This window comes from Bos taurus, chromosome 13 (genome assembly GCF_002263795.3).
Source record: "Bos taurus isolate L1 Dominette 01449 registration number 42190680 breed Hereford chromosome 13, ARS-UCD2.0, whole genome shotgun sequence".
NCBI lineage: Eukaryota > Metazoa > Chordata > Mammalia > Artiodactyla > Bovidae > Bos > Bos taurus.
This window is the reverse complement of record NC_037340.1, coordinates 17,660,620-17,682,869: the sequence shown is the minus strand read 5'-3', so window position 1 is coordinate 17,682,869 and position 22,250 is coordinate 17,660,620. Positions and strand designations below refer to the sequence as shown.

Genomic DNA, 22,250 nt, shown 5'->3' with positions numbered 1-22,250 from the left:
CAGGAGAATAAATTAAGTTGAAGTAATGTAGAAGCAGACTCAGTATAGACCAGAGTTTCTCAGATTTTAACTAGTAGCCTGGGGACCTTGTATGAAGTGCACATACTGAGCAGGAAGTGTGAGAATCTGTGTTTCTAACAAGCTCTCTGAGTAGCAAGGGTGTAGCCTTACATTTAGAGAAATCTGGAAGTAGAGCTTTGGAGAGTTCAGGACGTAACAGGATAAAGGAAAAACATTATTTTGTTTTTCTTTCTAAACATGTCTATAGCCAGCGGGAAGCAAAGAGTTGAAGTAGCAATTACAGGTGTAAGGTACCATTGCTAAGCAAAGAGGGAAAAAGAAGTGGTGGGGATGATCCATAGAAAGAATGTAAAGGGGGAAGAATTAAGACCACAGATCCAGAGATTACCCTTTATAGAGGGAAGACTCTAGTGAAAGGACAAAGGGAGGAAAGTAAGGCCTTAGGGAGGTGAGTTTGGAGTTGAGGAAACTTGAAGGAACTCCTCCTAGATGGCTTCAGTGTATTTGCAATGAGAAGAGATAAGATCATTGTTGCTCCAGAGAATACTGGAGGTGGGAGGGGGTGCTAGAAGTGGGGGAAACTCCAGCCACTCCAAATACCTATCAGGCATCAAAGATATATGTTGTATTGGTATTTGTTATTCAAATTAGATTAATGTGAATATGGGGGCATTGACTTTTTTTGATAGTTGTTTCACAGAACTCCTTTGAAGCAGTAGCATGGTGTACCAAACCAAACTAAGTTTTGAAACAAAACAGATTAATAGGGTTCATTCCCTAAATACTAGAATTGTTAATTTTTGATAAGTACTATACTGATTTTGAAACATGCAAAATTTTTAATATCTTATAATTGTGTGACAGTTAAATTTATTATTTCCTTTTTGATAATTGTATTTCAATATTGAGAACTTATGCATTATTTTCTAGATGTGTCTTATATACCTTCTTGCATGATTGGATCGAGAAACTTTAAGATGGCTAAACTAGAGGAGCCAAGACATGTAGGCATACCAGTAGCCCACATGGGTATGAAACAAAGTGAATATTTTTATGAACCATTATTCTACAAGTGTGTATCCTAGCTAATCAGTTCATTACTCTTTCTCTGATAAGAAATGAATTATGCATTCAGTTGAACTGTCATCCCAGCTGTACACTTCTTAAATGACTGGACAGATTGAAGAACATGATAAATACTTGTAGTATAATGGTGGAAATGATACTGCTGTATTGCATTCAAGATAATGCTGTTGCATTTTCCCATCTACTTTCACGTTTATCTTCTTGGGGTCATGATTTATTCTTCTGATTAACATCACTTTTCTCATCAGTCGGCATGTTCACATTGGTCTGTGTCCACTTTAATATTTTATAAAGTCATTGAAAATGTAATGTTACTTTTGAAATCTTAACTGCATGTTTTGTTAAACCTTTATTTCTATTTTTTTTTCACTCTCTATAGTGGATTTGTAGTCTGTCTTGCTGGTGTCCTAACATCCCCCTGAAAACAAGACACTGAAACCGAATGTATTCACTGCCAAGGCTGAGCACAAGGATTTCGGCTCAGTACTAACTCTGCATGAATGTAAAGCTGGCTTTCATATTTACATGTAATTAACTCTTATGTCCCTTTTGCCTTTTAGATTCTCCTGAGAAATATCCTAACGTGAAGGTAAAATCGTTTATGTTTTTATCTTGAATTATGAACTGTGGATTGTATCAAAGGTACATTATTTATTAATCAACTTGTTTCCAAACCCATTCAGCCTGCAGTCTTAGTGAAAGATTCTGTTCCTAGTAAAACAGTCGGAATGAAGGATTTACAAACATCTAGTTCAGGTAAATTTTGCAATACACACGTAACTCTGAAAAGAGGGAAACTGAAGTATTTGAAATGCTCAGTCTTCATACTGCTGACTTTTTTTTGCAAATTTAATTGAAGCATTTGACATACATAAGGCATATGTTATTATTGGTATCCATGTTTTAAAAAAAAAGATAGGTACAAGCATAAGAACAAGAAATTTTTAAAATGTAAACTGGAACTCAATATGTTTCTGTATATGTTTCGATACCCTGAAGTTCTCAGTTTGCAGTCTGTATACTTCTTAGGGATTCCCAGAAGTTAATTATTAGATCCTAAGATTTTTCCAGTGTCCAGAAATGCTTATTTGAACTCTGACCTTTACCTAGAGTAAAGCTTCTCTTGCTAATATATCAGTTGTATTTCAGCTTATAATTATTTCATTTTAGTGTTGTTACACAGATGAATGTAGGCCAGCCAGATGTTTTGTTTAGCAGACTTTGTGTGTGTGTTGTTTTTGTGGTATCTTTGATTATTAGAAGTAGGGGAAGTACTCATACTTTAATGACTTTTTGATAGACATAATCTTTTAAAACAGTGATTCTGAAAGTTTTGGCTTTAGGATCCTTTTATACTTCTAAAAATTATTGAGAATGCAACGGAACTTTTGTTTTAAGTAGGTTGTATTTATTGATGTTCACTGTATTGGAAAACAAAGCTGAAAAACTTAAAATACAAGAACACAGAATCATAATGGCTAATTCCATTTGTCATTTGAGTTATAATATCACATATCGTGTCTCTGAAGAACTCCACTGTGCACTCAGAAGAGAATGAGAATGGAAGTAACATTTAGTGTTGTTGTGAAAATAGTTCTGACCTCTTGGACCCCCTGACCCAGTGGGTCTCTGGACTTCAGGGAGTCTCAGGGCACACTTGAGAACCACAGTTTTAAACTGTTGAAGTGGTTAGATGTGAAATGATAAAGGGGACCTTGAGTTGAAATGGGGTTTAAAGTTTCACTTTTACATTTCTTGCTTGTTTCTTTGACTTCTCTTAAGAAATTCAGACCTGACAGCTTTTTTTGTTTTTGAAGCAAACATTTTTGTGTTGTATTCATTCTTGCCTCATGGTGCTCGGTGCTCTTTGGATCCAGTGTGGTCCTCGACTCATCCTATTTTCACGTGGAAACAATTAGTCACACACAAGCCTATCATTTCTTATATAAGTTTATGATGTTTATCCAAGGCTTAAAAAATGGGTTCTGAAGATATTGAGACATTGAGAAAAGGCTGTCTCATTGTAATTAAAATTGGTGGTAGTGGTGTTCAGTTGCTAAATCGTGTCCAACTCTTTGTGACCCTATGGACTGTAGCACGCCAGGCTGCCCTGTCCCTCACCATCTCCCCGAGTTCGCCTAGTCATGTTCACTGAATCAGTGATGCTATTCAACCATCTCACCCTCTGCTGTCCCCTTCTCCTCCCCTCAGTCTTTTCCAGCATTAGGGTCTTTTCCAGTGAGTTGGCTCTTCACATCAGGTGTCCAAAGTATTGGAGCTTCAGTTTCAGCATCAGTCCTTCCAGTGTGTATTCAGGGTTCATTTCCCTTAGGATTGACTGGTTTGATCTCTTTGCTCTCCAGGGACTCTCAAGAGTCTTCTCTAGCATCAGTTCTTTGGCACTCAGCCTTCTTTACGGTCAAACTCTCACATCCCTCTGTGACTACTGCAAAAATCATAGCTTTGACTGTACAGACCTTTGTTGGCAAAGTGATGTCTTTGCTTTTTAATACATTGTCTTGGTTTGTACCATTAATTAAGGTAGTACCATTCAATAAAAGTGTTTTTAAAACCATGGTCTCTAGAACACACAATATTGTCATGCATAATTAAATGTAAAATAAATGCCATAAATTTTGTTAATAAAATATTTGTATGTTGAGGAAAAATAATTATTAATAAAGTTCTTATGGAATACAGAATATGTAATAGAGACTGAGTGAATCAAAGTAAGTAATACTAGAAAATTAGCAAGTAGAAAAAATGAGACACTAGTTAACGTCTCTTCATGAATGGCAGTGAAGTGTAAGATATAATAAGCTCTGAAGGACTACTGAGTTTGAGGGGAGAGGAGGACATGGAACTAATTCTCTGAGGTAAGACTGTACAAGTTAGTCAGAGTAGAATTCTTATTGACATTCTAATAAATGGAAACTGTTTTCAGATTTTTCAGATTCCGATTCTCCTAGTTTGAGCCTCAATAATGAGACTTATCAAAGAGCGGGGCATTTAAAAGTTGATCAGTGTTCACCGGTGTCACAGTCAATGACCAAAAATCAGTCAGCATCCACAGAATTTGGACAGATGACTGTAATAGATAAAAGATGACTTTTGGAGCGGTGTTTCTGGGGAATTACACGCTCCATGACCTGTGCCAGTTTCAGCTACCAGAAAACAGAAAAAGCAAACAAGGTAACGCAGAAGCCCAGGGCACCCAGCTGTGGGCCACCTGGGCACGGCCTAACCGTTATTCTGACGGTTCCAAATTAGATTTTGTGGCAAAACCTACCTTGTGCTGACTCCTTTTATGCAACCTACAGCCAAGCAATACCTCTTAGCGAGGTGTTTGCATTCTCCCTCTGACCGTAGTAATACAATAAATACAAAGAGAGTTAGGAGAAAGTAAGTTTGTTTCGCCTAGTATTTAGCATACAGCTGAGAGTGGGTAGCAGGATTATATTTAGAACTCTGGGACCAGTTGGGAGACCCAGGTAGACATCTAGAGATTGCCTTCTCAAAATGTAACTTCATAGCAATATTGAAGGAGTACTGTATCATTTAAAAGCAGTATATAGAAAGTCAATTCTGATTCTACTAGGATGCCCAGTCTATTGAGTAACCATGTCTAATATGTGTTGTTCATAAATACCAATTATTTTAGCACCTTTAATCTGTCATATAATCAGAAATCATATACTGTTTCTTTTTTTCACACCTAGTTTTTTCTTTTCTATCCTCACCTATAGGGTTAACTTTGCATTTACAAAAGATTCTCAGTTATTTCCTAGAATAGTGACTACAAGCTATAAACTCAAAGTGTTTCGGTTTTTTTTAATCTATAGAAGTGACTTGTTTGCCCTTGTTTCTCCCATTAGCTTGGTATGTCCACGAAACACAAATTCAGATAAAACCTATCCAGTCCCTTCAACAAAGGAAGATGTGAAATAGGAAAACTACAAAATAAATAGAAGCAACGTCAGACCGTTCATGTAGATGGTTTCTCATCTCAGTCGATACCTTTTAGAAAGTAACCAGCAGAGTCTACTTCAGGGCCCCCGGATTTGTACGTTTATTCATTTCATAATGATTTATTCTATACTGGACTCAGAACATTTTATATCCTAAATATTTCTGGAAATGCTCCCCCAGTTCAGGCCTGCATCACCTTTGTTTTTTTCCATTAATAATGCCTTCAGATTCATCTCCCTCCATTTGTTTGTATGCCCTTCAAATTCATTCCTCTTGTAGCATTTAGAGTCACCTCTCTCAAAAGCAAGTGTGACTGTGAACCACTCGTCAAATCACAGTAATGTCCAGGCATCATAAAGTGACATGTGAGGCTTTCATAATCTGACTTCTGCCTGACTCTTCATGTCTTGCCCTTTCTGTCGTCTGCTATGGAGTTCTGAATTGCTGGTGATGCCCTCCTGACCTGTCCCTGTACTTTCTCAGATATTCACCCTGTTGAGTGTGTGCTGCTCTCCCCGTCTTGTTACAGCCTTGCATGCCTTCCCTCTCCTTCCCTTGGACTGTGTAAGTCTCCGCTCAGGCATTATCTCCGTACATGTTTTATCTACATTTTTCTTTAAACTCCAGAGTCTAGTACAGAGCAGAAAGCTGATAAATAATTATTGAATAAAATAAATAAGGACTAAAAAGTGATTTTTAAGAGCTTGTCCTATGCAGTTTAGGAGCCAAGAAGATAGACATGTGAAAAAATAATTTACAATTCAGGTGATGAAGATACACTAGAAAAATCTATAAAGTACTAAGGTAGCTATAAGGAAAGGGATACCTGTTTATCTGAGGAAAGATAGCTGTAATCAAGGACAACTTCACAAAACAGGTTGAGTCTTAAAAGATGAAAAGTAATTTGTCAGAAAAGTACAAGGTAGCATTTCAGATTAAGGAATTGATAAAAGCATAAAAAGTAAGAGGAATTTTGTAAACCATGAATAATGTTGCAGTTGAAACTTGGCATGTTGTTAAAAAGGTACTGTTTGGAAGTAGATAAGAGAATGTATTGTGACTTTATATGTCTGTCCTGCATTTTGAAATTTTGTTTGGTTTCTGATTGTTTTCTTCATTGATGTTTGGATGATATTGTGAATGAATCTTTGAGCTGTTTGTGTGCCCGTATCCTGGTGACATCTGGTATTTTCCAAATTGTTTGCTGAAATTTTAGATCGTTGGAAGTATGTCTTAAAGAAGTAAATATTCAGTTGAAGATTAAGATTGATTTAAGATGTCATTTGATACAGTGTTTTAAATCTATGTTTTAAATAAAGATTATTGTCTTTTATCTAAATATTCTAAATAATTTTAACTAAACATACAGATTTGTCAGCAGAACTAGACTTAGAAATGACATCAGAGGAAGAAGAAGAAAAACCTGTTGGAGATAAAAATAACCATTCCCAGGTATGTAAAAATGCAAATTTAAATTTCTGGTTTAATACTGTTTCCTGTGCTTCAACAGCATAATACAGTGTGTAACAGAGGTCATGACAAATAAAATTACCTTTCAAAATTAGCCTTTTAGAATCAATAGATAATAATTTAATAGTTTTTATGGCACCTTAATTATTAAGGTTAGAATCTTAATATTGTTAGAATCCATTATACTTATAGTTTGTTTTTGGAATTGAGGGAAAAAAATTTCCTGACTGTTGTTTACTTCTTCCATTTTTATAACTTCATTACATGATTATGAAGGTGATATCAAATACTGACTTGTAAGAGTCAACAGTTGAAATTATGAACAATATGACAATGATGATTCCTGACCTAGATACATGTAGGGAGAAATCATTCCCAGTGGTTCAGGGTTTTCCATTGAAATTGCCAGTCAGTGATGCCAAGATGAAAGAGTCATTCTGTCTGTGATCTTGGCGTAATTGATTAGGGATGTACATTCAGGGAGAGAGTGGGGTCATAGAATTAACCCAGTTACCTATTAAGAGAATCAAAGCTTCCAGATTGGACCTTTGTTGTTAGGGCACAAATAATAACTTTCTAATTTATCTCATTTTGGGGTGAGAAATCAATAAGTATTACAAAAAATGCTTTATCCACTTTGATTGGTGGATATTAGAATATAATATAACTGAATGTAGGGCCTTCTTTGGTAGCTCAGCTGGTAAAGAATCCACCTGCAATACAAGAGACCCCAGTTCATTTCCTGGGTCAGGAAATTCCCCTGGAGAAGGGTTCAGCTACCCACTCCAGTATTGTTGGGCTTCCCTGGTGGCTCAGATGGTAAAGAATCCACCTGTAATGTGCAAGACTTAGGTTTAATCCCTGGGTTGGGAAGATCCTCTGGAGGAGGACATGGCAACCTACTCCAGGATTCTTGCCTGGAGAATCCCCATGGACAGAGGAGCCTGGTGGGCTACAGTCCTTAGGGATGGAAAGAGTCAGACATGACTGAGCACACACATAACTAAATGTAAGCAGGTAATATGTATTGATGAATAACACTATCATAGTATATAATTTGCATTAAAATTTAGGGATTTGTTCCTGATTGTTGTTGTTTGATTTTGGCTCCTAGTAATATAAAGTTTATCTGTTTTGCATGTATGAGTCCTTAAAAAAAAAAATCTTACAAATGTGCTGTAGGGACTCTCTATTTAAGATACAGTGAGGTGAAATATTTTTAAGTGAGGAAGCCTTTATAACATTAAAAATCACCTAATTAGTTTTTGGTAGGTTTAACATATATGAATTACTTAATTCAAACAGTGACAAAATTGGGTTTGTGAGTTCATGTTTTTCCCCTATTTTAGGCTAAGGCAAGTTATTTTTCACTTCCTACTTGTGATCCAGTGATTTGTGAGTAGCTAAGCATAGATTAAGAAATTTAAGAGTTAAATTTTAATAAATTTTAGATTTCCAACATGGATACTTCAGGATATTTTTAATGACAAATACATGTAGTTCCTTCCCTTTGTGTATTTAATAACAAATTTAAAAACAATAAAAATAAAATTAAAAATAGAATAAACAATATAAAACAAAAAAATAAAAAATTTAATAACAAATACATGTACTCCCTTCCCAATACATGTATAAGGCTTCCCTTGTAGCTCAGCTGGAAGAGAATGTGCCTGCAGTGCAGGAGACCTGGGCTCGATTCCTGGGTTGGGAAGATCCCCTAGAGAAAGAAAAGACTGTCCACTCCAGTATTCTGGCCTGGGGAACACCATGGTCTGTATAGTCCATAGGGTTGCAAAGAGTTGGACACAACTGAGTGGCTTTCACTTAAACTTTCACATGTACTCCCACATATTCTTTAATCCTCACTTGCAGATGTTTCTTTTGAGACAGACTTTTCCATTATGTTGTTTACTAAAATGTAGTAAGTTTTGATGCATGTGATTTTGTCACATAGGTAGTATAAACTCCCACCCCCAAAAAATTATCTCCAAAGGAGAAAACTGAGTTTTGAGATGCTGTGCGATTTTTCTTCCTTCCAGTAATAGATTTTTAAATTTCTTTAACAAATGCTTGATAGCTCTTTTGTGTAAGAGGTGCCTTGACTGAGTTTTAACAACAGACACAAATCTGTAGGTATTCTCCTTTAAAAGAAAAAGGAGATCAGCCCTATCCCCAGCTAAGGCATTAAGTTACTTGGGCAAGGTCACGCTTTTAATTTATCTGATTCATTTGATGAATTCATTTGGTAATTTATTGGATTCAGGGTTACAGAATTTTATCATCTCTTTTGGTGCCATAAAATGCTAGGGAATGCCACTTTTAGGGGCATTGAAGAAATCATTTAGTTTATCTTTGTGTATGATGTTAAGAAGGGTTCTAATTTCATTCTTTTACATGTAGCTGTCCAGTTTTCTCAGCACCATTTATTGAAGAGGCTGTCTTTGCCCCATTGTATATTCTTGCCTCCTTTGTCAAAACTAAGGTACCCATAGGTGCATGGGTTTATTTCTGGGCTTTCAGACTTGTTCCATTGGTGTATATTTCTGTTTTTGTGCCAGTACCATACTGTCTTTATGACTGTAGCTTTGTAGTATAATCTGAATTCAAGAAGGTTGATTTTTCCAGCTTGATTACATTAAAATGGATTAAAGACCTAAGTGTAAAACTAGAAACTATAAAACTCTTAGAGGAAAACATAGGCAGAACACTCAATGACATAAATCAAAGCAAGATCATCTGTGACCCACCTTCTAGAGTAATGGAAATAAAAACAAAAGTAAACAACTGGGACCTAATTAAACCTAAAAGCTTTTGCACAGCAAAGGAAACTATAAGCAAGGTGAAAAGACAACCCTCAGAATGGGAGAAAATAATAGCAAATGAAACAACTGACAAAGGATTGATTTCCAAAATATACAAGCAGCTCATACAACTCAATAGCAGAAACACAATCCAATCAAAAACTGGGAAAAAGACCTAAATAGACATTTCTCCAAAGACGACATACAGATGGCTAACAAACACATGAAAAGATGCTCAACATCACTCATTATTAGAGAAATACAAATCAAAACTACAATGAGATATCACCTCACACCAGTCAGAATGGGCATCATTAAAAAGTCGACAAGCAATAAATGCTGGAGAGGGTGTGGAGAAAAGGGAACACTTGCACTGTTGGTGGGAATGTAAATTGATCCAGTCACTATGGAAGACGGTATGGAGATTCCTTAAAAAACTAGGAATAAAACCACCATATGACCCAGCAATCCCACTCCTAGGCATATACCCTGAGGAAACCAAAACTGAAAAAGACGCATGTATCCCATCATTCATTGCAGCACTGCTGCTATAGTTAGAACATGGAAGCAACCTAGATGTCCATCAATAGATGAATGGATAAAGAAGTTGTGGTTCATATACACAATGGAATATTACTCAGCCATAAAAAGGTATGCACTTGAGTCAGTTCTAATGAGGTGAATGAATCTAGAACCTATTATACAGAGTGAAGTAAGTCAGAAAGAGATATTGTATTCTAACACATATATATAGAATCTAGGAAAATGGTACTGAAGAATTTATTTACAGGGCAGCAGTGGAGAATCAGACATAGAGAATAGACTTATGGACTTGGGGCAAGGGGAAGAGAGGGTGAGATGCATGAAAAGAGTAACATGGAAACTTACATACCATATGTAAAAAGATAGCTAACGGGAATTTGCTGTATGGCTCAGAAAACTCAAACAGGGGCTCTGTATCAATCTAGAGGGGTGGGATGGGGGCAGATGAGAGGAAGGTTCAAAAGGCAGGGGATATATGTATAACTTTGGCTGATTTATGTTGAGGTTTGACAGAAAACAACAAAATTCTGTAAAGCAATTTCATTCAATTAAAAAATAATTTGAAAAAAAAAGAAAAAGACAAAAAAAAGCGTTTAACCTTTCTTGGTTTTACTCCTATTTCTGGTAAATAATGGGGCTACCATAGATAATTATTTCTATACCCTCTAGCTATAACGTTTGATGGTTATTGAATGTGGAATGGGGAAGCATTATTTATATTCCAGAATTCCACACTAACAACTTACCAGTTTCACTCTGCTCCTTGTGTTTTGGTAAACTTTGGTTCATATATTTTAGTGAACACCATCACTTTTTGGTTATATCCTGGATCCAAATGAACAAAGAAATGTAAAAGGCAGTGGGGAAAGAATGGCTTTAGTGTTTTTGAGGCACTAAGGTGTCACATCCTCTAAATCTGGCTGTTTAATGGAAAATCCAGGTGGTAAAGACTGAAGAGGACAGATTTTGTGTGTTTTGTCTTTTTATTTCTCTGTCTCTGCCAGTTAGCCGGGGAAGACTGGGGATGAATAATTGCATCATCTTAAGAAAGCCTTTTTTGAAATTTTGGGAATTTGGTTTCTTTTTGTCAAACAAGAAGAAGTAGGATTTACAAATATTTCAGTGACTTGTTAGTGATAAAATTAAAGTAAGCACAAAAAGATTTTTTTATCACTTAAAATCAGGCCAAACCCTGAGTCAAATAATACAATTAATGAAAACAACCCCAAAAAAGATGTTTATAATTAAGTAACAGAATTTCTTAGTGTCAAACTTTCATTAAAGGTTGAAGAAGAAAAGAAGAAGCATAAAAGTAGTGAAGTGGAAATATCAGACAATGTATGTGATACTGCTGATGAGAGTGGATTGATTCAGCAGAGAAAGAGTGGAGGAAACAGCAGTCAGGAGTTTGCTGCTATGGAGAATGAAGGTTCTGATAGGTAAGCCTATTTAACAGCAGGTCATTTGTTATTTTTCTGTGAAATAAGTTTGGATGTGAGAGTTGGACTATAAAAAAAGCTGAGTGCTGAAGAATTGATGCTTTTGAACTGTGGTGTTGGAGAAGACTCTTGAGAGTCCCTTGGACTGCAAGGAGATGCAACAAGTCCATTCTAAAGAGATCAGTCCTGGGTGTTCATTGGAAGGACTGATGTTGAAGCTGAAACTCCAATACTTTGGCCACCTGATGTGAAGAGCAGACTCATCGGAAAAGACCCTGATGCTGGGAAAGATTGAGGGCAGGAAGAGAAGGCGACGACAGAGGAGGAAATGGTTGGATGGCATCACTGACTCAATGGACATGAGTTTGGGTAAACTCCGGGAGTTGGTGATGGACAGGGAGGCCTGGCATGGTGTGGTTCATGGGGTCGCAGAGAGTTGGATACAACTGAGTGACTAAACTGAACTGAACTGAACTGAGCTAATGGTTGTGATTATCACATTTTATATTTTGCTAGAGATAAAGTTATTTTTATTTTTTTGTCCTTTAGACATAATACTAAAGTTAATTTCTTAACATACAACCATATTACAGTATTAGAGTATTCTGAATTTGACTGCCTACTTGCCTTTACCAGTGTGTGGATATTTATTTAAATATTTAAATATATTTTATGTCACTACTTAACATCTCTTCATTTCAGTTTGAGGACTTCTTTCAGCATTTCTTATGAGACAGGTCTAGTGGTGAGGAACTCCTTCAGCTCTTGTTTTTCTGGGAAAGTTTTTATTTCTCCTTCATTTCTGAAACATAACTTCTGGATAGAGTATTCTTGGTTGGCAGGTTTTTTTTCTCATATCACTTTGAGTATGTCCATGGTTAGAAGCCAAATTGTTGTTGGTGGCAGGGGAACTGATGAAGTACTGGTCTTTCAGCCATAATGCTGAAATCACCCCATCATGTGGGTGGTTTAAAAGTAAACTGCCTCACCGCCCCCGCCCCCACCACCAAATATTTCCTTGATTTTTTCTTTCATGGTATATGTGCCGCATGTCATTTAAAAAGTTGCCCAAATTAAGTGTTACTTTTTTTTTTTGAGTTTTTTTTTTCTTTTTGGCTGCACTGGTTCTTTGCAGCTGCAGTGCTTGGGCTTCTCAGTGTGGTGGCTTCTCTTGATGCTGAGCGTGGGCTCTAGGGTGCTGGCTTCAGGAGTTGTGCCGCACGGGTTTAGTTGCCCCGTGGCATGTGGGATCTTCCCGGACCAGGGATCAAACCAGTGCCCCCTCATTGGCAGGCAGACTCCTAAGTACTGGACCATCAGGGAAATCCCTAAATTAAGCATTATTGTATTTAAAAGCAAAACAGAAAATATCGTAAATCTAATTATGCCTCCCATGGGTAAGAGTCACTGTGTTTAGGCAGTGAACTCTAGGTTTCCAGTGTAGCCCTTGAGGTTCTTCCCAGTGTCTTTCCAAAGATGCACCTCTCTGCTGTCTTTCATGTGTTTTCTAATTTTCCTTCCAGGTTCCCAGGAAACAGCCTAGATGCCACGTGCCTGATCTTTGTGCTCCATATTCTAATCTCCAAGTAGAATGATTTTCTCCCTTTTTTCTTCTTTGTAACCTTCTCTCTTCACTTCTTCTGTAAAGCCTTCCTTATTTCACTGATAACTTTCATATATCAACCCTTACATATCACATCATATCATCATTGTATATCTGTCTTTGAGGCAAGAATTTGTGTTTTCTTGCATATGGTTGGTACTTAATAACTCTTTTGTGAATTAATCAATGATTTAAGATGGGTAAGAGTAGGAATTTTACAAGAATTGCTTTTTTATTCTTTATCAGTTGAATTATTAGAAAACATTGGCTTTTTTGTGGATTTTTTTAAAGTAGCGATCCTGACGTGCATAGGAAGGAAGTAAAGAAAAAGGACAATAGCAAATGGACACCAGAAGGATGTGTGACTGCACCCATATTTGAAAAGACCGATTCACTGACTGGTGGTCTGCTGCATGTTAATGATGACAGCATTTTAAGTGAAGTGGATCAGGATGATGACAGGTAATATCTACAAATTCTTTATTTCTAGAGGAAGAAATAAGCACTGAATACTTCTGGAAATGGAGCAGCATAGTATAGTGTACAGGCCAAGACAAGAGATTCCTCAACTATAGTGGACAAACACTGCTGAAAGATTAAAGTGAGGACCAGTGCCTTTGGCCAGAAATTGTTTCAGTGAATAGTCTCCTTGAAAGCTGGACTGTAGTGAATACATGTAAACAGCCCTGTAGGGAATATTTGCTGGGACAGGCAATAGAGAACTAGATGGTAACTGAAGAGAAATGTGGAGTTCAGAGGAGTTTCTTGTTTGTTTGTTTGTTTTTTTTTTGAGTTTCTTGTTTTATGTTAAGATGGGAGCTTTTAGAGTATGTATGCTGTTAGAAATGAGCCAGCAGAGGACGTGTTTATTGAGTTTAATCTTGTTTGCATTTCCAATATTAGAAAGCTTATTGATTGTATGACATTATCTTTAAAATATTACAGTAAACTAATTGTACGTAATACTTCTGTTATATATAGTTTTATGGTAAGGGCTTGTCTTTTGGTTCTGAAGTGTAATATTCCTATGTAATTGCATGTGTGGATGATTAGTTCAGTTAATTCTATCCTACATAGATTTTTAAAAATTACATAATCATGAACTTACAAACACTTAGGCTATACTGAATAGGATTTGATCATTCCTTGATGATTCTAGTTGATAGTAACATCGTGAGTAGCTATGATTTTGTAAGGTACTCTGAAACATTACATCATATCAACATCATAGTTGTTTATAGATTCTAAGGAAAAGGGAAAAACTTTGTTTATATTCAACAGAAAAAAAACTACTAACAATCTTTCACAAATTATTAATTTTGGTTTATAAAGTTCTAAATTAGAAAAACTATGCTTCCCATAGTAAGAGTGTTATTAACACGTACTGTGTGCTCAATAAGTGTATATCAGATACATGAATGAACAGCAGAATGGTTGAATGAATGCCTACTGATAAATTTCTTTACAAAAGCAAGTGTTTAGTGAAAGTATATTTCCAGTATTGCCTACCTCTAAAGTCTTTTTATTTTTTGAGAAACATGTGTTAAGATTCAGAAATTATTATTTATAGTTACAACTGGACATGGAATAATAATATAGATTCATTTGTTATCATATTACTTAAGAAGACTTATTTAAGTACTACTTTGTCAGCATATTTTCAAACTGCAGTGTTGAAGCCAGATTTCCTGAGTTTGAACTCTGGGTCTGTTGTGACCTGCTGTGTGGGCTTGGGCAACTTACTCAGCCTTTCTGTGCTCCGTTTCTTCCTATGTAGAGGACCTAATGTATTACCTACCTCCCAGAATGTCTGTGAGGATTAAAATGCCATTAAGACATATAAAGTGCTTATAATAATGCATAGCAGTTGCATAGGAAGTCCTCAGAAGGCTAATATCATGGTTATTAAAAATGGGTTTCTTTCTTATAAGGACTTAAGGAATACTTCCCAGGTAGGTTTTATTGCTGTAAAACATAGTTCTTATTGAAAATAACAACTGCAAGAAATCCTGGTATACTGGTTCCCTTCACATAATGCAAGTAATGTTATGTTTTTCCTTTTATGTTTTTCCTTTTCTTTGATCTAAATTAAATGCTTTATTAGTATTATAAATGTAGTTTGTTTTTCCTTTAATGTTACTCTTTTTTGTTGTTTTAATGCTTTTATAAAAAACTACTTACCAATGCAAATGCAAAGATTTTATATAAAAAACAAAGTTTAGGTATTTGCATTTTTAAGTATTTAATATTAGCCTGAAAAGAATCATTTGTTTTTTTAGGCCTGCAAAGAAAACATCTAATGAAAATAACAAGGTATAGTCAAAAAGTTAACTATAAAAAATATTTTCCTAGTAAAAAACACTTTGTAAAAGGAATAGTAGCAAAATATAAAATGTTCCTTTGTTGTAGAGACATTTACTTGGACAACTTAATTTAGAAACACTATTGATAAAGTTATCCTTTTGATAAAAAAAACTGTCCTTTTAAAAAGTGTCTGTTTTTGCTTTAATGATGAGATATTTATCACCTTTGTACAATTAGTATGTTCTATAAATATTTTAAGGACATTATGAAATAGTATTATTTGTGTGTAGGTCAAAGAACAAATTAATTCTGTGGATGACCTTGATGACTTAACTCAGTCATCTGAAACAGCTTCCGAGGATGGCGAGTTGCTTTACTATAAGAATTCCATGTTGCTAATTGAACAACTTGACACGGGGTGTAAAGGTAGGACTGCAGTGTAAATATAAATACAATGCCTGTTTGTGTAAGGTGTAGTAGTAATCTGTGTACACCTTGTCTAGTACTGCTCTGGAGCCAGGGATGTGTTACAGTGCTGTGCATCTCAGAAGTAGGTTCTGTATTGAAAGAACATGAACGTGAGTGGATACTCTGCGCCACAGGCCTATGATCATTCTCACTCACTGTACCTTCTGTTGACTCTTCTTTCCTGTGCCTTCACCCAAGGTCAGGTTAGCATCACTTTCCTCCTGGAATAACTGAAATAATCTCAGAACTTCTTTCTCTGCCATTCTACCTCCCGGAACCTCAGTCCACACAGCAACTACAATTATTATCTATTTTTAAAAATTCAGATCTCATCCTGTTACCCCTTTGCTTGAAGCCCAACTGTTGCTTCTCTTTGCTTCATGGTTAAAGGTCACAATTGTCTAGTTATATTTTTTACCCTTCTTTCCACATGAATTTTAGCATCAGCGTGTCAGTTTCCTAAAATGCCTGCTGGTCTTACGTTTTCATTTTCCTTCAGTTCAAAATACTTTGTTATTCTTCTTTTCATTACCTCTTTGATCCAAGGTTATTTAGATCCGTGTCATTTAGTTTCCAAATATTGAGAGTTTTCCAGAGATCCTTCTGTGCTCTTGCTTCTCATGATTTGTTAGGTGCATCCAGAGGGGCCCTGGGGCTAGGGCTGATTATTTCCTGCCTTGGAGGCAAGACCTTACGGACTATCCTGTTCATTTTACTGTAAGGAGAAATTTTTCCAGCCTGGCTCATGAGAATAGATAGAATTCCTGGGTCTGAGTGAGCACCAGTTACAGGTTCCAATAGTCTTTTCAGATGGTTTCTCCCTGGTCTCAGGTGGTTTCTCCCAGATAGGTGCTGTTCATTCCTCTGCTGAATACCCGAGGGGCTCCTCCTCAGATCTCCAGGGTCCTTTTTCTCTCTGTCCCACTCTCTCCTCTCCCGGTTCTGATCTGTGATCTCTGCCCACTTTGGTTTCACCAGACTGTCAGCTTCATCACCTCCTGTCAGAGAGTCTGGATGACTCAGCTTCCATTCCTTCTCCCCGTGTAGGGGCCTGGAAATTCTCCCCAGGCAGTGAGCTGGGGCGTTCCTTAGGCTAACCTGGTGTGTTTCCGGGATCATTGTCCTTCACTCCCTGAAGTCCTTTGTCATAAAATCATTGTTTAATGTATTTTGTCAGCATTGTTTTTGCTCGCTTCACTCAGGAAGGTAAATCAGTAGTTGTTCACTCTGTCTTGGTTAAAAACATATGGCAGCTGGAGACTGTCCACAAGGTTGTTCCTCCTACTCTACTTACTACTTCCTGCTCATCCTTCATTTCTCAGTGTGACATCTCTTCCCCAGGGAAATCTTTCCTGGACCCAGTCTGTGTCAAGTTCTGTTATGTGATCATAGAACTCTCTTTTCTTAGAGTATCCTTCTGAGTTCATAATTATTTTATTTATCTTTCTCTTTTATTAGACTTCAAGCTAAACAAGAGCCAGGGGAGTCTGTTTCATCTGCAGAGCTTAGAATAATGTCTTCCACATTATAGACACTTAATATTTGTTCAGTGTGTGGATGTGTGTACGTGAAAGATACAGTCCTTTATACTCAAAAATTACTCACATAAAATTTTTTTTGTTTTTATCTTTGTTTTCTTCATCATGCAGATTCTGTTAGCTTGTTGAAAATCCGGGATACGATTCTTTCGTATGAAAGATTAGTAGAACTTAAAAAAAGCCACTGTGAACTGCTTAAAGGAAAGATTAAAAAAATGGAAAGTAAGGTTCGTGGGCTACAGAAAGAGCTGTCAGAAACAAAAGAAGTGAAATCACAGTTAGAGCATCAGAAAGTGGAGTGGGAACGTGAGCTCGGCAGCTTGAGGTACTGTATATCTCGCTTTTAAAGAAATATTTGAACTATTGTTTCCTTTAATACTGCAGAGACGTAGACGTGTTATAAGGACTAACTTATCCTCTAGGATTTTACAGGGGAGAAAGTGTCACTAGTATTGTGGAGTGTGAAATTCTTGGAAATAATATGGCAGGTTCTTAACAGTGAATGCTTCTAATAACTTAATGTATGTTTTTCCAAATCATCATTTTCATGACCATACAGAAGTCCACCATAATGGAAACCTTATTAATTATTTAGCAAATTGACTTTCGGTTGTTTTTCACTTTTCTGTATTATATTTAATACTACAAGAAATGTTTTTTCTATAAATTCATTTCTACCTTTCTAATTATTTTGAATACATTTTCTTTAATAATATCGTATTATTTGGTCAAAGTATGAGAACTTAAAAAAGGTCTTTGATCTATATTTCTAAACTATTCTTTAAGAAGTTTATATTACTTTACATTCCCACCACAGATGTATACAATAGTCATTTTTCTCAAGACAGAAAAAAAAATGTATGCAGTTTTATTCTTAACCCTCTGCATGAAAACTGTGAGAATTATTAAGTGTTTTTCATTATATTTTCCCCCATTTTACTATTTTAAACATTATGTAGAGGGAATGAAAGTTATTGTAGCAGTGACTAATCTCATGATTTTCTAAGAAGGACTGTATAAATTTTGCAGATTCACCTTAAAGCAAGAAGAAGAGCAGAGAAGAAATGCTGATATGTTGTATGAAAAAATTAGGGAGCAGTTAAGAAGAAAAGAAGACCAATATAGTAAAGAAGTTGAAATGAAACAGCAACTTGAACTCACTCTCAGAGCACTAGAAATGGAACTGAAGACTGTGAGAAATGATCTGAATCAGGTAGAGCAATCTTTGGTGAAGTTTTCAAATTTCTGACACTCTTTCGTCAATATTATTTATAGTATCCCTTTAATTTAATATGTATTTTTAGGTTTAGAACAAAATTGTTATCTTAAGTATGAACTGTGACATTTAGAGCTTAAATTATTAATTTCTTGACATTCTTGGCTTCTAATAGATGCTCTGTGTATGTTTTCTCAGTGGAGGAATGGACATAAATCAAGCTTAATCATTAACATAATGATTGGCATTTTTGATACCTTAGGCAAAGTAGTATTCTTAATTCCAATCCATGTATTAACTTTGGCTTTTTTATGTTAAAATACAGGCTAACTTGCATTGACACTGTGAAGAAACTAGTGAAGTGCTTTGTAAAGAAATTTTCCTTCACAATACTATGTCTGCTTATGTTTTTGCTCTGTGACAAATTTAGCAGGCATTTAAATTAAGATCTGAGTTATTCACGTGGAAATAAAGATCCTTGTGCTTAAAAAGGCTACTTCCTTTAAACAGTTTTTTTCATTTTAAATTCTTCTCCTAAGCTTTTAACTTTCTTTTGTTTTTTTTTAATGGTATGGGCCCAAAACTTCATATAATGTCTCTCCAGGTTATAGAAGAGCGAAATGACACTCAGAAGCAGCTTTCTCGAGAACGGAATGCCAGAATCTTACAGGATGAAATTCTGGCCAATCACCTTGCCAAACAAAAGGAGATAGAAATGGCTAATAAGGAAATGAACTCTGAGGTATTTTCTGTAGTCATTTTCAAATATGTGTATATGTCTCTGTGCATGTATATATTTTAAAAACCAACACTATACATCATAGAAAGTGTAGAGGATTTTGAAAGCCTATATATCTATGCTTTGAGGAGGGAAACATTTTCCATCTGTTGGATAAAGTAATATTTGTAATTCAAATCCGTTTGTCTGCTGCAGATAGGTAGTGACACACGATGGCCTCATCCAAGGAGAGGCCTTTAATATTTTCCATAGGAATTGATCTCAAAGTTTTTGCAACTATCCTGGAAAAGCCGGCACCCTGATTGTGGTTTAGGCAAGGAAGACTGTGTGTGCTCCCCCATCGACTGCACTACCCGACCAAGTCCCTCTGCTTTGGAGTGAACGTGTCGGTCACTCCATGCCCGTCATACCTTCAGTGTCTAAATCAGAGTCCGTTCTTGGCTCCACTGTCATTTCTTTAACCAATACCCTGTCAACGACCTTTTCACATCATTTACAGGTTTTCAATTTCTAAAAACTGTGCCATCAGTTGTTAAAACACTTTTGAACACCTTGAAAATTTGTTTCTTTAGAACAAACTTATAAAAGCCCCCCCTCCCCCTCTAAAGAAAACAAACCTTTGCTATTGACAATAGATATTCTGGTCGTTGGTAGTGATGTCATTTCCTCGAAAGATCACTAGGTTAGTTTATCACTTCCCTGATGGTAAGGAGGAAACTATAGGCAGTTCAGAGACCACATTTTGGATGTCATTCTTCTGCTTGTGAGAAAATGAGCACTCTGCTCTGTGAGTGCCCTGTTTCAGTACAGGGAACTTTTGAAAACAGTGATAGATATGCCATAATATATATTAGTGGTGATTACTGTGTTTTTCGTTGTATTTCCCCCATCTGACTATTTTAAACATTATGAAGAGATAATGAAAGTTATTGCTGTAGCAAATAACTCATGATTTTCTAAGAAGAGCTCTCTACATTTTACCTTATTTATCATTAGTGTGTGTACCATGAGTGAAATAAGAGGCTTACTGTGTATGTTTGTACTAGAGAAATAACTGGTTTGATGTAAGAGGACTTCTAGAGTCAGAAGACCTGGCAAAAAGCCTGCAGCTTATTTATATTTTTAACTTCTTCCTTTCCAGAATTATAGCTAATGAGTTAATTGATGTTTGTAGAAGTGCTTTGGAGAAGGCAATGGCACCCACTCCAGTACTTCTGCCTGGAAAGTCCCATGGACGGAGGAGCCTGGTAGGCTGTAGTCCATGGGGTCGCTAGAGTTGGACACGACTGAGCGACTTCACTTTCCCTTTTCTCTTTAATGCATTGGAGAAGGAAATGGCAACCCACTCCAGTGTTCTTGCCTGGAAAATCCCAGGGACGGGGGAGCCTGGTGGGCTGCCGTCTATGGGGTTGCACAGAGTCGGACACGACTGAAGCGACTTAGCAGCAGCAGCAGTGTGTATGTGTTAATCCCAACATCCTAATTTCTTCCTTCCCATACCTCCCTTTCGCCTATGGTGACTACTGTAAGTTTGTTTTCTATGTCTGTGAAGCACTTTGTGTTTTGTAAGTAAGTTCATTTTTAGATTCCACCTGTAAGCAGTATGATATAATACTTGTCTTTGTCTGACTTACTTCACTGAGTGTGATAATGTCTAGATCCAACCTCCCTGTTGCTACAAATAGCATTTCATTCTTTTTTATGGTGTAGTAGTATTCCATTGTATAAATATACCACAGCAGATGCAATTTTTAAGTGTAGTCAGATCTATACATCTTTTGTTTAAGCCTTCCCAGGTTCGTTGTAATTCAAAGAAAAGCCTTTCCAGTTCTGAGCTTCTTGAAAAGTCTCTTGGGGTTTCTTTTTTTACTTTCACGGATTCATTGTCTTCAATTAAATTTTTGAACTTTGGGGTATTTCTGCTTGTATAAAGTCTGAGATTTGAATCGAACCTTATTTTTTCCATTTGGAGACGCACTTGGTGCAGTCTTTTCATTGTATAAACATACAGGTTAGTCTTTGATTTCAGAGGAAATCGTGGAATGTCACTTTATTGAGTACTAGCTAAAAGTCTTCTTTGTTTCACTTAGGTTTCTGATAGTTGTGAAGAAGCAAAAGATCTGTTGCACAAAAACCACATGCTGCAGGAGGAAATTGCCATGCTAAGACTGGAGATGGATGCAGTGAAAATTCAGAACCAGGAAAAGGAAAAGAAATATTTTGAGGACATTGAAATTGTAAAAGGGAAGAATGATGATCTTCAAAAGGCAATAAAAGTGAATGAGGAAACGTTAACAAAGACTGTATCCCACTATACAGGCCAGCTTAATGCTCTGACAGCTGAGAATACAATGCTAAACTCTAAGCTGGAGAACGAAAAAGAAAGCAAACAAAGACTGGAGACGGAAGTGGAATCCTACCGTTCTAGACTGGCTGCTGCCTCACACGATCATGATCAATGTCAGACATCAAAAAGAGACCTGGAACTTGCCTTCCAGAGAGCAAGAGATGAGTGGTTACACTTGCAGGACAAAATGAAGTCCGATGCGGCTAATCTAAAAGATAATAACGAGATGCTTTCCCAGCAACTTTCTAGAGCGGAAAGTAAGTTCAATAACCTAGAAATTAAGCTGCATCACACTAGAGATTCTCTCAGAGAAAAGATTTTGATGTTAGAACGTGTCCAGAGAGACCTAAGCCAAACCGAGTGTCAAAAGCAGGAAATTGAACACATGTATCAGAACGAACAAGGCAAAGTGAATAAATATATTGGAAAGCAGGAATCCTTAGAGGAGAGATTATCTCAACTCCAGAGTGAAAACATGTTGCTCCGACAGCAACTGGACGATGCACAAAACAAAGCCGACAGTAAAGAGAAGACGGTCATCAGCATCCAAGACCAGTTTCAGCAGATCGTGAGAAAACTTCATGCCGAAAGTGAGAAACAAGGTCTGATGCTGGAGGAACGAAACAAGGAGTTAGTCAAGGAATGTGATCATTTAAAAGAGAGAATGTATCAGTATGAAAATGAGAAAGCAGAAAGAGAAGTGAGT

The 22,250-nt window shown here is 36.5% G+C and overlaps 1 protein-coding gene across 2 annotated transcripts in view; it reads left to right on the top strand.

Annotated features, from left to right (window-relative positions):
- The window catches only part of ANKRD26 (ankyrin repeat domain containing 26), a 67,797-nt gene that overhangs the window by 25,455 nt on the left and 20,092 nt on the right, over positions 1-22,250 (top strand). The window contains exons 13-24 of one of the 2 annotated variants that reach the window (XM_015473990.3): positions 952-1,050; positions 1,668-1,696; positions 1,791-1,863; positions 6,446-6,528; positions 11,175-11,329; positions 13,224-13,394; positions 15,212-15,245; positions 15,527-15,662; positions 17,354-17,567; positions 18,272-18,455; positions 19,063-19,200; positions 21,288-22,244. In XM_015473990.3, coding sequence (XP_015329476.2) covers positions 952-1,050; positions 1,668-1,696; positions 1,791-1,863; positions 6,446-6,528; positions 11,175-11,329; positions 13,224-13,394; positions 15,212-15,245; positions 15,527-15,662; positions 17,354-17,567; positions 18,272-18,455; positions 19,063-19,200; positions 21,288-22,244 — 2,273 coding nt within the window. Of the gene's footprint in view, positions 1-951; positions 1,051-1,667; positions 1,697-1,790; positions 1,864-6,445; positions 6,529-11,174; positions 11,330-13,223; positions 13,395-15,211; positions 15,246-15,526; positions 15,663-17,353; positions 17,568-18,271; positions 18,456-19,062; positions 19,201-21,287; positions 22,249-22,250 lie in introns of both variants that reach the window. The other variant, NM_001113767.2, reaches the window with a different exon arrangement.